Raw genomic sequence first — 16,016 nt, 5'->3', positions numbered from 1 at the left:
ACACACTCCTCAATGAAGTGACTCCAGGTATAGGCAACAACACAGTGGAATTTGGTATACTGGGGCTTTGTAAAATACGCGAATCTCAAAAGACACAGTATAGATTTGCGAACCTGGTACTTATATTGGCGAAACGTTCAATTACTATGAGATGGAAATCTGCACAATTACCAGCAGTGTTGACATGGCATAATGAAGTGGTACGGTGGGGGAGGATAGAAGGAATAGCGATACGCAGAGAAGAAAACCAAGGTATGAGGAAATTTACGATATCATTGGAGTTGAATGTGCTGTTAGAACATTTTGTGACTCTTGAATCTTCCTTACACTGTATAAATAAAATGGCATAGCCAACCACACATAATATGGGCATACTATGGAGAAGACCCTTCTGTTGCTCCCTAGGGATATAGCATGACTAAAAATCAGATAACCAAATTGAGTTGCTGTACTTGGAGTCTTGGAAGGCGTAATCCGATACAGTGAAACTTGATGTGAGTCTAGGAGGGGTGAGTGTTCAGTTTTTATGAACAAATACATGTTTAGCGTTGGGAGGGATTTGCTACATTGACATGTATAATCTGTATATGCAATTTCTGAGGCTATTCCTTTGTTCAGAAATCATTGTAATTGCTTGTGTATCTAGCCTTTAAAATATCTTTCTTGTACTTCCTATGATTGAAACTAATAAAAGAATGTCTTAAAAAAAAAAAAGCTGGTGGCCCCAAGGTGCTTCCATCTCCTGAGTGACGGAGGGAACCCTTCTCTCCCACACTACACAAACAACCATGAAGGGCATGGAGACCTTTACGTGCCTCCATTTTCTGGGCATTCTTGAGGGAGTCCATTCCCTGAGTGAAATGGGGGACCACTACACCCACATTTTACGCATGCAACACACATACACTATGAAGGTCCCCAAGACCTTGGAATGGCCCATTGAAATATTTTTATTGATGTCATAACTACAATTTTACAATTGCTTTATTAACCTTTGTGCTTTCTCAAATTTGCTTGAAAATGCACCATTGCCCACTCTTTTTTCGAAAATTTACAAGGGGAGAACCCCCCCCCCCCCCCACTCCCCCTCCCCGATCCCTCTCTTATGACGTTCGGCCTTCCAGGTATTTTCTGTTCCTCCCTCTTTATACTATTAGCTTCTTTAGGCAGCTGGACACAGGGGAAGCTTGAAACATTTAAATATTTCAACTTATCGGAACAGCTAAGCTGTTCCTTAGCAACACCTTTTGAGGCTTCCCGGCTCCAGCCTCCACCAAGCTCGAGTCGGCTTGGCCTGCCAGCTGTGGATTTTGGTGGATTTCTAGACTGGCTTCTCATGCTTCCTAGTGTTGCTGGACCCCAGCTTTCTTGTGATATGTGGCCTGCACTTTTGAAGAATGAAGCATTTTTGCAACCTGCCAGGAATCACAGCATTGCAGCCCCAGTAATCGGTTTCATTTTACTTTTTATTTGGTTTGTTTAATGTTTGCAAACCAATGTGTGATTATGTTCCTCGTACAGCATTACGTAACTACCAAGTAATCCCTTAACCTAATTGTGTATATGTGTGGCATTTCTTTGCCTTATTTATGACACTTTCTCCCTAAATCTGAGTTGCTCAGTACTGATTACGCGCCCCCTCGCCTAGGGGAGGGGCGCCCTTAGTGGCGCCATGAAAACCGAGCTTCAGTGGCAGAGGCTGGTTTGGGTGATCCGATTTCACGATGACGTGCAAGTACACGTTTGGAAATTGAAACCTATCTCGTTGTTGGTATATAAGGCAGCGTCCCTGGGGTCTCCTCCTCTTTGTCTCCTTGGACCCAGGGAAGCCACAAGAACGTCGGAAACCGCCCATCCACCCGGCAGGAGAGCAAGGCGGAGCGCTGGCAGTTAACACCAAAGGAGGCATGGGCAGCAATGGAGGTTCAGCAACTGGATGGACCCCAAGAGGGGGTATGATGGAACTGTGCAGTGGATAGGCGGGGAGGGGACTGATCTACTGGTGGTCCTGGACTCTACTGCCAAGGGTAGGCACGGGGAGGGGACTGACCTGCCGGTGGTCCTTTCTCTACTGCCCTATCCCGCAACGTATGGACCGTGTGGACTCTTTGGGAGGCTGCCTGTGTTCAGGTACCTCGGTGGGCCAGTGCGCTATGCGGTGCCCAATATTTCAAGCAATTCAATGTTTGCTGTAGCACGTTGGGGCCTACCGGCACAATGTGCGCAGCTCAGTGGGTCGGCCGAGTCGGCCAAAGAATTTAAGTACATGTGTATGGCAAAGCTAAAATCAATTATAATGTTATGCCTAATTTCCATACTGCCTTTGACATGTGGCAATGTTTTCTGTAGCGTGTTGGGGCCTGCCGGCACAATGTGCGCAGCTGAGTGTGTAGGCCGAGTCGGCCAACAATTTTATTTACAGGCATATGGAGAAGCTGAAATCAATTATAAAGTTATGCCTAATTTCCTTACTGCCTTTGACATGTGGATGTTGCAAAAAGTCTGTTGCTGTGGATCCTGATATATATCCAAGTAGTACTTTACTCCTGTAATGGTTGTGTAGATTTATATGATTTGATGTGAATAAAAGTCTCCGCCTTGGACAACATAACCGATGTTTGGATATTCTTGGGCCCAGTGGGCGCTGAGGGGTGTCGGAAGTGAGGGAGAGTGAGTGTTTCATTGTGCGCGTACTATGTTAAGGAGGCAAACTCGGCACCCGTAAACTCCGGTATGCTGTGGTAACACCTCACCAGCACTATGCAATTCTGTGTTAAACCCCTTTGAATGGAAAATAATTGTGCAAACCCGGAATTACGGGTCCGAATTCTGCATATTAATTCCTATTCTGAGAGGTTTAGCATACACATTTAACGCCTGTTCTGAGCAGCTTGTAAATATGTACTAGGGCTTCAGTGTGGGGTGATGAGGTGATAGGGATGGTGGGAGGGGAAAAGGAAGATACTGGCTTGTGGGGAGACCATTACATGCTGCCGCCTCACATTTATTTAGAGTAAGGCGGGGCCGAGAAATAGGTCCTGGCTGCAGTGCAGTCCTTTCCTAATGCGATTTTACTAGCAGGATTTTCCATCTGGTGAAATACTGTTTATTGTCCAAACATGTGGTAAATCCTGGTGCGGGCACAACGGAAATCAGCTCAACTCAATTCATAATCAGGGCCTTTCAGTGACAATTAATCGCTCAGGTGTGAGAAGTTGTGGGGAGGCTCTAAAAAAATTATTTTTAAAACTGACAGCTTCATGAATTGAAAAGCTGGTTCAGATTTTTTTTTAAATCCAAGGGGGAATTTAAAAAAAACCTCCACAATAGCGGGGGACTTTCTTGTGGCTGTCGTGGCAGCCTGTAGTCTTCAGCCACCACGCACTCCTTAATTAGTTAGTAAAATATTTATATAGCGCAAAATGTGCTCCTTAAGTCTTCAGGTTGGTTAAACAATGCTCCTGTTTTCCCGTAACTCGAAATCCCACCCATGGCCAGGCGTTATGGTGACCGGGAATACGAATTGAGCTACCACACATCCATTACGACGCAATGCATTTACCGTGTACCGCCTTTGCAACGCAAGACGTTACCATATATATGCCTTTACAAAGCGTGGCTGTTCCTCGTAAGGTAAGTACGTAAGGTAAGTGTGATTAAGAGGTGAACCCGGAGAGGAGAACTCATCACAGAGTGATTTAGAAACACTGTTAAAGTGATGGGTATGATATGAAAAGTTGAAGGTTAAAGGAAGATGGGAAAGGAAGGCAATAAGAAGATAGCAGCTATGGCGGTGAGAGGTATCCTGAGGCAGAGCTGTGAGGGATGGAGCATGGGGAATGGAAGAGACATGGGATGATATACAATAAGGGTATGTATGGTACATCTATTTTATTATTCTTGCACTAATTGGAGAATGTACACTTTAGTGATGTACTTCCTGCGACATCACCAGGGTCAAAGGTCACATGCCGTCACTGCCGGGATGATATCAAAGGCCATATGATATCACTTCCTGTGATGTTACTGGAGTCAAAGGGCATATGATGTCACTTACGCTACCCCAGGCATTTTGGTGAAACGACGACCATGCTCAATTCACCACAGAAAAATATAAATTATGAGAAGGAAATGGGGCTATGCGCTTTAAGAGTAACTTTAGTACATAAACAAAACTCTGAAAATATGGGCTTGCCCCTCAAAGAAGTCTCTAAAGGTGTGTCCAGGATCCGAGCAAATGGACTCGTACATAATTCATCTTATTTGTCTTGGAGTTGCAGTATACTTGCAGAAGTTATTTCACAACAAATACGTAGGAAGGTTGAAAATTACACGTGAACTAGAGCACAATGTAGTTTTCTGAGGAGAGTGCATAACATACTTAGTATGATTTGCGGTACTTTTTTGTTCATTTTGAGCAGCTGTTTGCGCATGACTCAGTCGCATTGTGAGGGAACGGAAAGTCTATCTATTGACACATTTGTCTACAGATTCCATTTCTATCTTCCTTTCTTTACATGCTGTACACAAACACTAATGGCACTGGCTTTCAATCGCTCAAAATTCGAAACAGGTAGCTACTAGCACGAGCGGCGCTTTTTATATTTTTTCCAAGTTTGTTTGGAAAAGTGCAACAAATGGAACGAATGAAAGTAGCTTGTCAAGTTTCAAAATCTTTCATTATTCTAAAATGCTCTCAAATATTTGTAATTGTTTAAAAAATAACGCCTTCTTGATTTTCTACAAAGGGTTTTCATTTTCCTGTGATTAAAAAAAAAGCAAATTGTCAACAAATTAGCTTTGCTAGGATGATACACGCCAAAGATTCTCTTTTTACTAAAGTGATGAGAACAGTCCATACTTTTCAATTTCCTCTACGCCCCTACCACGTTTGTTATGTATTATTTTCATTTAACCATTATTTTTTCGCTATTTTACCTCTTTTTTCCATCCACATTATGCCTACCAAACCTCTGTTTCGTACACTACGTTCATCATTTTTTTTTGTAGGCTGGTACTTATGCTCTGCTTTAAATATACATCGGAATGCGGCGAATTAGGCAGTTTCCGTTTATGCCCCGTGGCTCAAAAAGGATCAGTAAAGTAGCAAACCTGCCCCCAATGGTGCCAAGAAGCGGAAGGCTAACTGGACCTCTGTGCAATTCGCTCACCTTGGTAGTACACGCCAGAAATGATGCGCAGCACGCGGGGCAGAGTCTTTGGGTCCAGGGACTGGACGAAAGCCTTGAGCGTGGACATGGTTCTGGAAACGGTATCTACCGCGCCACCTGGCGCGCGCCTCTCAGCAGGACGCAGCTGCCGCGCCCGAGAGGAAATTACTAGCACCGACTTCTCGCACACACTCTGAAGACGGCAGAGAGCGGAAGGAGCCGCCCTCTGTCTCGCCGCCCTTGTGCTCAGAGTGTAGAGTCGGGGGAGATCCCGAGCGCGAGTCTGTGTTGCCACGGAAGTTACAGAGAGACCCATGCAGGAAATGCCTTCTCCCGCAGCCCCCAGAAGCCGAAATACTCCAATGGGCAACCTGAGAGTAGTGTGTCGCAGAAGATAGGCGAGGTTTCCTTGGGTGTCAATGTCTATAAAAAGAACTTGTGAAGGGCACTTAAACAAGCGCATTTGATGTGCAATAGGTACATATTCTTTCTGCAGTTTGTTTTTTACCTTTCTGGTTTTGTGTTGTAGAGGTGAACCGTGGTTTCCAGCATTTCAGTCACTTGCCCATGTATGTTTTACAGAAGCTAGTGGTGCCCTCTTCAATCCCAAGTTTAAATTTAAAGTTTAACTAACCAGTGGCAAAGCAAGGCTGCCATGGACACTAATGCAAGCAAGGAAATACATCATCTCCTGCTTTTATAGTAACAACCATTCCGCAGGGTGAAGAAAGCCATCGCTGGAAACTGGAAAAACTTTACTCTAGGAATCCATGAATTGGGGGTTTAAGTTGTGGCAGAGGGCAGGGAGTGGAGTAACAAGGGTTAGAGTCATGAAAAGTTGAGTCTGACAGTCAACACCAATTTATTTGTCAAAATATGCTGCAAAGAAATTGACAATAAGGACAAATGTGAAAGTAAATGCTGTTCTATTCAATTAATTGGTTGCGAATAGGTCACATTTTAAAATATCTCTTGGATTATGGCATCTACAGCAGAGATATTTGTGCGCTTGTCAAATTTCAGGGGATAACGATAACAGTAAGATACCTACGGTACTCAACACACTTGTTGGAGAGATCTGTGTTTTGCCTTGTCACAATTTTGACTCGCATGGACTACATGTGATTCATACACCTTATAAACTGCATAGATCTGCATATCTATCTTCAGAATGGGAACCATACTAATTTAAATGTCAGACCATCACCTCACCATCCTTGACTAACACTTCTTGTCACTCCTTGCCTTATTCACTCAACCTGGTTCTGTTCCCCACCCACCCTCTTCCCTTCCATCCGTGTCCATTTACCCAGAACCTATTCACTTCCAGGACTCCAATGATACACTATGCACCACTGTAGCCCTCCCTTGATCTACACTCCGAGTAATCATTGGCACTAATAGAATCCCCGACCTAACATAAAGCCCAGACCACCTATTCAATACACCACTATCCAAACACTACACTATCAATCAATCAATCAATACTTAGAATAGCCTTGGCTCCCTAACCTGCATGCTCCTTAACTGCAAAACACACCACAGAAATTGTCAAAACTATACTTGTGAACGGTATCAACTTTGCATTCCTAACGGAAACCTGGCTTAGCAAACACTCAACCCCCAAACTAGACTTGCACATGCCACCTGGCTATTCCTTCATGAGAAGGGATAGACCAGGGTGTATAGAGGGCGGGCATGAGATCCTCCACATAGAAGAAACCCAGCGTATTCCCCTAGAAATCACAAACCACGTGGCCTTCAAATATCTTGGAGTAGAAATCAAAACTAAAGACACCACTCTCACCAAACACCACACCATCTATCACTCACATGGTGATCGCACACTCTTCACTGAAGAACTAACTGACCTATTAACACGGTTCTCCCTAACTGTAGGAAGGTAGGATCCTTCTGCATGGTTACCCCCACTTTTTGGCTGGTACTAAGCTGTGTTTTTGACTAGTCTGACTGGGACCCTGCTAATCAAGACCCCAGTCTATCTGCTTTCTCGCTAAACTGTTGTGTTATTTACTTAGGTACATCCCAGATTGGATACTGGGGTACCCTTGTCAGTCCCTAGTATATGGTACCCATGTACCCAGGACATAGGTACCCCAGAAGTCTCCCATGGGCTGAAGCATGTATTAGGCCGCCCCTGAGAGACCATTCAAAATGGAGTTACAGGCCTGCCATTGCAGTCTGTGTAAGTTGGTGTATGCACCACTTACTAAAGATATAGGTTTACTATATCTAAGTGTCACTGCACTTAAAACCTTTAAGTCACCCCTACAGCAGGCCTTATCAATCCTGAAGGCAGGGTGCTTAGTTCTAAGTGAAAGGGTGTCCCAGCATGAGCAGGACACCCCTGCAGCCTATGGAGTCCATTTTCCCGGGTTGTCAGTGAAGCAGCCATATACTATATAGAGGGGCACCGCATAATCGCACACTGACCATCTTGAAAACAGCTGCAACAAATCCTATCGTGTTTGGTATCAAACAGGTTGGAATCATACCCCCACACCGTAAATGGTGCGGGTGGTATGATTCCAAGCACTGGAAGAACACTCTGTTAGGCTCTCAGTATTCCCGGTACCAGCCTTCTAGTCCCGGACAGCACAAAATGGTTGCTGCCGACCAGAGACACAATTCTGCCCTCCTGCTGCTGAGCCAGGCTCGAGCAGGGGAAGGCAGAACAATAGGCATCCTGTCACAGGGAGGTGTGACCACCTCCCAGACAGGATTTAGTGTATTAGGGCTGGGTAGGTGGTCTTGCCAGCGCCTGAAAGTCTGCATGAGGAGCATATTTGGAGTCCTGGTGCATAGTACAGTACAAACCAGTCCTGGGAGCCGTTGGCTCCTGCTCTGGCGCGAAACTGGACAAAGGACATGGGAGTAACTTCCCCCTGTCCAGAAGGGTCCCCTGAATCTTCCCAACCCTTTCTTTATGGTACTTAAGGGCCTACCTGGGTGTAGGTCCCTAGATTTGTCGTGGGATAAGATTCAGAACTGAAATCACTGCACTTCTACCATCTGGTCACTCTGGACTTTGTTTGGGCCTGACTTCGTCTCCCTTCCAGTCTGCTGCATCGTCTGTGCCTTTGTATCATACAGGAACCTACCAAGGCCTGTGAAGCATCAAGGACAACTGAAGTATCTCCCTTGAATTGAAGGAGTTATGTTATGTGATGTTACAGATACTTCTAATGCCCACGATTACCCAAGGGTGTCTTGGCACTGAATTGGGATATTTACAGTGTTGAGGGAACGAAGGTGGGTAGACACTAAAAAGCCACGTTTTAACAAGTTTCCTAAAGCTCAGTAACGTGGGAGCTGCTTTGATATTTATGAGTAGGTTGTTCCAAAGCGCTGCTGCTTCAGAGGAAAAATAACTTCCCCCCCATTTGAGTCTCTTAAATCTAGGGCGCGAGATCATTAAACTATTTTTATACCTTAGATCTCGTTTAGGTATATACCAAGAGAGGAATTGTTTAAGGAACCTGGAACCGGAGTCGTGTACAGCTTTGTAACTAAGGCACAAGGCCTTAAATTTGATCCAGTTGGACACTGTAAGCCAGTGTAGCCCTTTGAGACAAGCTGAGACAGGGTGAAATTTAGGTAAGTCTAGAATGAGCTTAGCTGCTGCGTTTTGAATACTCTGTATTTTCCTGATAAACTGTTTTTGGGCTTTAATGTACAGATCATTACAGTAATCCAATTTGGAAAGGATTAGTAGGGAAATAACTGTCTTTCTGGTGTCAAGGCGAGTGAACGGGATAATATTCTAAATGATTCTCAAAGTATTATAACTAGAGGAAATGACCGAGGAGATATGTTTGTTAAGATTCAATTTCTCATCAATAACTATGCCTAGATTTTTTACTTTTTGGACCGGGATGGGAAGTGTTCCTAACTCCAAAGGCCAGCATGCTTTGCTCCAGAATAAGGGTTTATTGCCAAAAAAAATGACCCTGGTTTTCTCTGAGTTCAATTTAAGGCAGTGCTTGCCCATCCAGCTACTGACTGCTCTCATACAGTCGTGAAACTGGGAGGTGTTAAATTCTACTTCGTTTGATGCAGAGACGACAATTTGTGTGTCGTCTGCATACGAAGTGGGTGAGAACCCAAATGATCTAATCAAAGAGGAGAGTTCGATGACATAGATATTGAAAAGTAGGGGACTCAACCCCACACGGGAGGGAGAAAGGCTTTGATGTAAGGTTTCCCAGCTTGACAGAGTGCTCTCTATCTGTTAAGAATGACTTGAGTAAGTCAAGAGCTTTGTCGGTGATGCCCAATTTTTCAAGGCGGTTGATAAGGGTAGCGTGGTCCACCATGTCGAACACTGCTGACAAATCAAGGAAGATAAGCGCTGCAGACCCTCCTGTATTTAAAATAGATTTTATTTCATCAGTAGTTTTGATTAGGGCTGTCTCCGTACTATGCTCAGCCCTAAAGCCGAATTGGGCTGGGTCCAGTATCTTGTTGTCCTGGATGAACTGAGTCAGTTGAGAATTAATATTTTTTTCAACTATTTTTGTTGGAAATGACCGCCTAGAAATAGGGTGATAATTTGCTGGATTATCAACGTCTAAATTAGTTTTTTTCAGAAGTGGCAAAATGGAGGCCTTTTTCCACAGTTTAGGAAAGATCCCTGAACTAAACATCCCATTAAAAATAATGGTGAGATAGGAAGCAATGGGAGTAGGGACTTTTTGGAGAATCAAAGGGGGACAAGGATCTTGGGTTGATCCTGATTTGGTAGACATAAGAAGTTCGAGCACCTCTGCTTCCAACACAGGAGAGAATTGACTGAGTTTAGGTTGAGGGATTTTATCCAAAGACTTAGGTTCAATAGAGGAGTCTAATATTGAGGTAGAGCAGTTTGTAAGACCTGTAGTAGTAAGGCGGGAAAACGGGTTGTAGATTTGTTCTACCTTATTACAGAAATGAGAGGCCATGTTCTCACAGAAAGCTAGAGTGAAATTGCTTCCTCTATCTGCAGAGATTTGGTGAGTTTATTTATGACTTGAAAGAGATCTTTAGAGGAGTGTTTAGAGGTTTCAATTAGGTGTAAAACCTAAGCAGATTTTTCCTTCGTGATGGCAGCATTATAACTAGCCAAGGACTGCTTATAGACATCTCTATCGGAGAAGTTGTATTTAGCTCTCCATTTTCTTTCAAGTCCTCCATAGTTTTGTTTTTTTCTGATGGAGCGCTTCATCGAACCAAGGTACTGATTGTTTGGAATTATGGGGACCTCCACATTTTTTGGGTACCGCTTTGGAAATAGCGTTGTTGAGCCAGTGTGTGTATCTTTCTGTAGCCTGCATTGGATCTAGCCCTAGAGAGTGCCCCGCATGAGAAAGAGATTGTTGTAGGATATGGAAATTGGTTTTGGACCAAAGAAAATGTGAAATAGGATTAGAATCTAGTATCCTACTTTGTGGAGGGACCGTTTGATTGAATATAATAGCCTTGTGGTCAGACCAAGTAAGTGGAAGAGAATCCTTCACTGAAATAGAAGGAATATTGGAAAAGATGGCATCCAAGACATGACCAGCACTGTGTGTGGGCTGTTGTACATGTTGGGGAAGGTTAAATGCCGTCATTATATTCAGAAGAGCTTCAGTCTCGATATCCTCCTTGCAATCCAGGTGAATATTAAAGTCCCCAACAATAGTGACATTACTATTGCAGGTTCCATCTTCAACCAAATTTGATATAGACTGAAGGAAATCACGTTTAGGGCCAGGAGGACGGCTCAGCATGCGTTTTATCGCTGGCCGGATGCATCTTGTAACCTCTCTTCCCCTGAAGTTCAAAGAGGAAGAAGGACTGCTCCCCTCCGCATCAATCGGCTGAAAGCCATGGCGGACCTGGGGAGCAGAAAAAGACCTAATCTAAAAGCTGCCAAAGAGGTAAGGGATTACAAAATATAACAAGCACATTGTTTAAACGCACTGTTTAAAAGTTTAAAAACACACAATTTACTCCAGAAACAAGTTTAAACAAAGGGTATTCAAAAGTAACGTGCAGCTTACTCGACTAGCCAGCACTGCCTTGGTGGAAATGCAACCTCCACACTCCCCTGCATTTGCTGTCACAGCAACTAAGTCAAACGGTCTGCAGATCCTGAGCTCCTCCAGACTCCGTGGGCTTTGCAACACAGGTGGTGGTTTTCCTCAGCTCCAAAGGCCTGCTCTACCTTCTTACCAAGTTTGAGGCCAGTAGTCGTAGTGGGGGTGCAATAACCGAACCTCTGGGTACCGTGTCCCCTTTGCGGTTGCAAATTCTTGTTGACATCTTTGCAAGAAGATTTTTGGGTTCCAAGTAGCCACAACCTCGAGCACCTCCAGTGTTCAGAATCTTTGGTCATGCATCGTGTGCATCCTGGCCTGCCTCTTTTGGTGAGCTGCTTGAGGTCCTCTCGCAAATCCTGTGCCTTTGGCCTGTGAGTCCATTTGAGGGTCACCTTTGTTTTCCTTGGGCTCCCCTGATTGGTCGGGGCCTGCCCTGTCTCCCTTGCTTGTGGTGAGTCTCCTGGATCTTGCTGGTCCCAACCGTACACCTTCTTGACTTCCTGCATGGGTTGCATTTGCCAAGGCTTGTTTGTGCTCCCACCGGACACCGACCCCTCAGCACTCGACATCCTTCGTGGGACAGCTTGTATCAGGTCCTGGTTGTCCTAAGCATCGCCTCGTCCTCGCAGCTGCAGAGTCGTCACTGTCATCCTTCCTGAAGCACCCAACATCGGAGGACATCGCGTCTTTCAAGTCTCCTGGTCACCCCTGAGTGACACAGACACTGTCCTCTCTGCTTTCAGGTACTCCTCTTCCAGAATCTACATTTTGATTTCCTCCGGACACTTTCTCCTCTTCCAGCAGTGGCACTTTCCTAAAGTCCTCCATTGGGTTCGACAGCGGTTTCCGACAACACTTTACACCTATGCACCTGGTGGCTCTCCAACCATCTGTCTCTCACGGGGTTTCTTCAGGGTCCACGTGGAAGGGACCCTAATCTTTAAAAATCCAACCTTTAGTTGCACATAGACTTGTAAGGAGCATGCAGTTGTGTTTACACACTGTAAACGCTTGCCGTGGTGTCCCTATCTACTTACTTTGGGTGGTTCTGTGGGTCCCCAGCAATTCTACGTCGACTCAACATTGTCTTGACTTGAGTTGTGGTTCATATACCGCTTTCTTAGTACATGGTTTGGTCCCCCCCCCAGGGCCCACTGTGTATTAGTGCTATTTACTGTGATTTCTTTGCTTTAGTATTGTGTGCTTTGTGCCTATCTCCGTGTGAGAGATACTGTAACATACTAGATAGTGTTATATAATAAATACATATTTTTATAAATACTTTGTGTGTTTTTTTAATTTAATCTATACTATAAAATTGCATTCTGGTGAAACAAGCTGCTTTACACTCCTACAAGACTAAGCATGAAGGTTGCTTGGCAGTTTGAGCTGGACTGTTCCCATGAGGCACAGGGTCAAGACTGATTTGCATATGGCCAGGTCTAAACTGGGGTGGCATGGTGAGCAAAAGAATGATGGATTTAACCCAGATCTCTTGACTGGGTGTGAATGTTTTGATTTGTTCTGCACTCCATCCATCAATTGTGTGTCTTTTGCTTTCACGCCCTAAGTGCGCCAGGTATGCCCAGAGGTGGGTCCTGGGCTCACTGTGCCACTGGAATCAAGCTATTCTGGCGGAAGAGGGGTGAAACCCCGAAATCGGCCCTAGGATGCTTGTTTCCGGTCCAGGGAGGACCTGGCTTGGCAGTTCAGGCTGGACTGTTCCCATGAGGCACAGAGTCAAACTGATTTGCATATGGCTAGGTTTAAACTGGGGTGGCATGGTGAGCAAAAGAATGATGGATTTAACCTAGATCTCTTGACTGGGGGTAAATGTTTTGATTTGTTCTGCATTCCGTCCATCAATTGTGTGTCTTTTGCTTTCTTGCCCTAAGTGCGCCAGGTATGCCCAGACGTGGGTCCTGGGCTCACTGTGCCACTGGAATCAAGCTATCCTGGCTGAAGAGGGGTGAAACCCTGACCTAGTCCTAGGAGGCTTGTTTCCGGTCCAGGGAGGACCTGGCTTGGCAGTTCGGGCTGGACTGTTCCCAGGAGGCACAGGGTCAAGACTGATTTGCATATGGCCAGGTCTAAACTGGGGTGGCATGGTGAGCAAAAGAATGATGGATTTAACCCAGATCTCTTGACTGGGGGTGAATGTTTTCATTTGTTCTGCATTCCGTCCATCAATTGTGTGTCTTTTGCTCTCCACAGCTACCACTTGGATAGCTTTCTAAGGTTGTCTGAGACCTCTTAATTCACCATAAGGGTTCTCTGGACTGGTGCAAGGTACCCACTTACATTAGTGGACATCATATACCAGGCCAGCTTCTCACACTAACTGACACCAATGACCTGTCCCTGAGCAACTTCAACCTGCACTGAAATGACACTGAAGAAGCCGCAATCCGTTACCTAAAAAACCTTCTTGAAATCAACGACCACAAGCAATGATACTGAAGATGTCACAATCCGTTACCTGAAAAACCTTCTTGAAATCAACAACCAAAAGCAACTTTGTAATGAACAGATCCACAATAAAGGCGTGACTCTAGATGAGAAAATTAGCAGAAATGAGCTTCTCTCCCTTCGTTCCATCATGTTCATCGACTGGTCCGACTACCATCTAATACTGTTCAATCTCAAGACTCACCCCAGATCCTACCCAGCGCCATGCAACAAAATCACACAATGGCAAAGGAAAATCAAGCAAATCCCACTAACGGAGCTGGGATCCAGGATCAGCACCCAATTACATTGTCAACCTCCTTCACACCGTAGATGACCTCACCACCCACTATAGCTCAGCGAGAACAGAGGTTCTTGACCAAGTTGTACCAATTGAGCTAAAGGGATCTAGAAAAATCCAATCTAGATCCTGGTTTGACTTAGACCTTATCAGTGAAAAAAGACACCATAGACAGACTGAAAGGTTACGGTGGCAGAACCCCTCACTGGCACACCTATCACTCCGAAGATCTGAAAGGCTCTCCTACAAGAAACGGATTTTCGGAAAAAAGTCACTTTCTTTCGCAATCAACTCGACCATGCGAAGAACGGACGAAGGGAGCTTTAGCATAATTTCTTTTTAAGCTACCCATACCTCCCAATATGAAACAACAGCCATCAACGAATGCTGTGAAGAAATTGGCATTTTCCTCACTGATATAGTGGCAAAAATTGAACAGTCCATGAACCTCAACGCTAGTCTGACATCCCAGCCCACCTGCTCCACTGACATTAAGGACACCACAGAAACTACCCCCCAAGACTTATCTAAAGATCAAAGCAACCCAAGAAAAAACATAGCTAAAAACCAACTCATACAACTGCAAAACAACGCTAAGTGGACAGACTTCAAGAAGCTTTCAAAAGAATTGCGAACTTGAAGCCCACATACAATACCGTACCCCTCCCCTCCACCCTAGTACAGAAATTAAACCATGTCATCTCGCCTTTCTGGACCAAAATCATCAAAGCCTCTCTCTCATCAGGCTGCATATCTGACTCCCTCCAACTTGGCCAAATCACTCCCACTCTCAAAAAACCTGGGGCGGACCCTAATGACCTCAATAACCTTAGATCCATCACTAACCTTCATTACCTAGCAAAACCGTTGGAGAAGGTTGTCTTACTACAACTCAGCCAACACATAAAGGAGTTCAACCTCGACAGTACTTTCCAATAGGAAAGGCTGTAGCACTGAAACTGCGATGCTCAGTATATCAGATGAGATTCACAGACTTGGATGAAGGTGACTCTGCCTCCTAATCCTACTCGACCTATCTGCGGCATATGATACAGTCTATCAACCAGATTTAGTTGAGACACTCAAAAACTGCACTGGTATAAATGGCACAGTCTTGAGATGGTTCATGTCTTATCTACATTGCTCTCAACAAATAAAAATCAGCAGCTTTCTCTCGAAGCCTGCTCCAGTACCACAAGATGTATCTGAAGGCTCTATCCTCTCACCAGCCCTATTGAATCTCTTCATGGACATCCTCACAGTTATTCTGATCCAAGCTGGGATCAAATACCACCAATATATGCCGACAACATACAACTCTACCACAGAATAAAATCACCCACCAACATCCTACATCTCCATGTCACACTAATCAAAATACAAGCTTGACTAAACGAATCACTGACAGAATATCGAAGGTCAAAATATCGACCTACAGAAATATCGACGCAAGAATATCGATGTCAAGAATATCGATATCCTATCTACATTATGGTAAATATAAAAAAAAAATATTGATGTCAATAATATCATTGTTAAAAATATCGGGTTTTTTTAAAGTAAAAAAACATAATGTAAAATAAAGTAAATAATACATATAATTAAAATAAACATAGTCAAAAATATTTTAAAATGTTTAAACATTATAAGTAATATACATATGATGTAAAAATAAATTAAACACATACATTTAATATATAATATATATACCTACTTATTAATACATTTTAATAATTATTTTAACTCGTTCCGTGCTCATGACGGATCCACGCCGTCATGAGCCACGGTTGTCGTGTGCTCATGACGGAGTGGTTCCGTCATGCTGCCGCCGTTGGCGGCCGCGCCGCCCACGTGGCGCTAATTCCCCGCCTGTGCGGGCGATTAGCGCCGTGGGCGGAGTCATGACGGAACCACTCCGTCATGAGCACAGCCCAACCGTGGCTCATGACGGAGTGGCTCCGTCATGAGCACCGCGCCACCGCGCTGCCCCCCCGCACCCCCCAGCGCTGCGGC

At 44.6% G+C, this 16,016-nt stretch overlaps 1 protein-coding gene across 2 annotated transcripts in view; it reads right to left on the bottom strand.

Moving 5' to 3' along the window:
* Positions 1 to 5,452, bottom strand: part of THEMIS (thymocyte selection associated) — a 584,027-nt gene extending 578,575 nt beyond the window's left edge. For both annotated transcript variants that reach the window (XM_085611851.1, XM_085611850.1), the window contains exon 1: positions 5,172 to 5,452. In XM_085611851.1, coding sequence (XP_085467977.1) covers positions 5,172 to 5,259 — 88 coding nt within the window. In that variant the 5' untranslated portion in view covers positions 5,260 to 5,452. The remainder of the gene's footprint in view (positions 1 to 5,171) is intronic.
* Between the last annotated feature and the right edge of the window lie 10,564 nt (positions 5,453 to 16,016).

Source organism: Triturus cristatus, chromosome 6 (assembly GCF_964204655.1).
Source record: "Triturus cristatus chromosome 6, aTriCri1.1, whole genome shotgun sequence".
Lineage (NCBI taxonomy): Eukaryota > Metazoa > Chordata > Amphibia > Caudata > Salamandridae > Triturus > Triturus cristatus.
The sequence above is the reverse complement of the archived record's forward strand: the minus strand, read 5'-3'. Positions and strand labels throughout refer to the sequence as shown.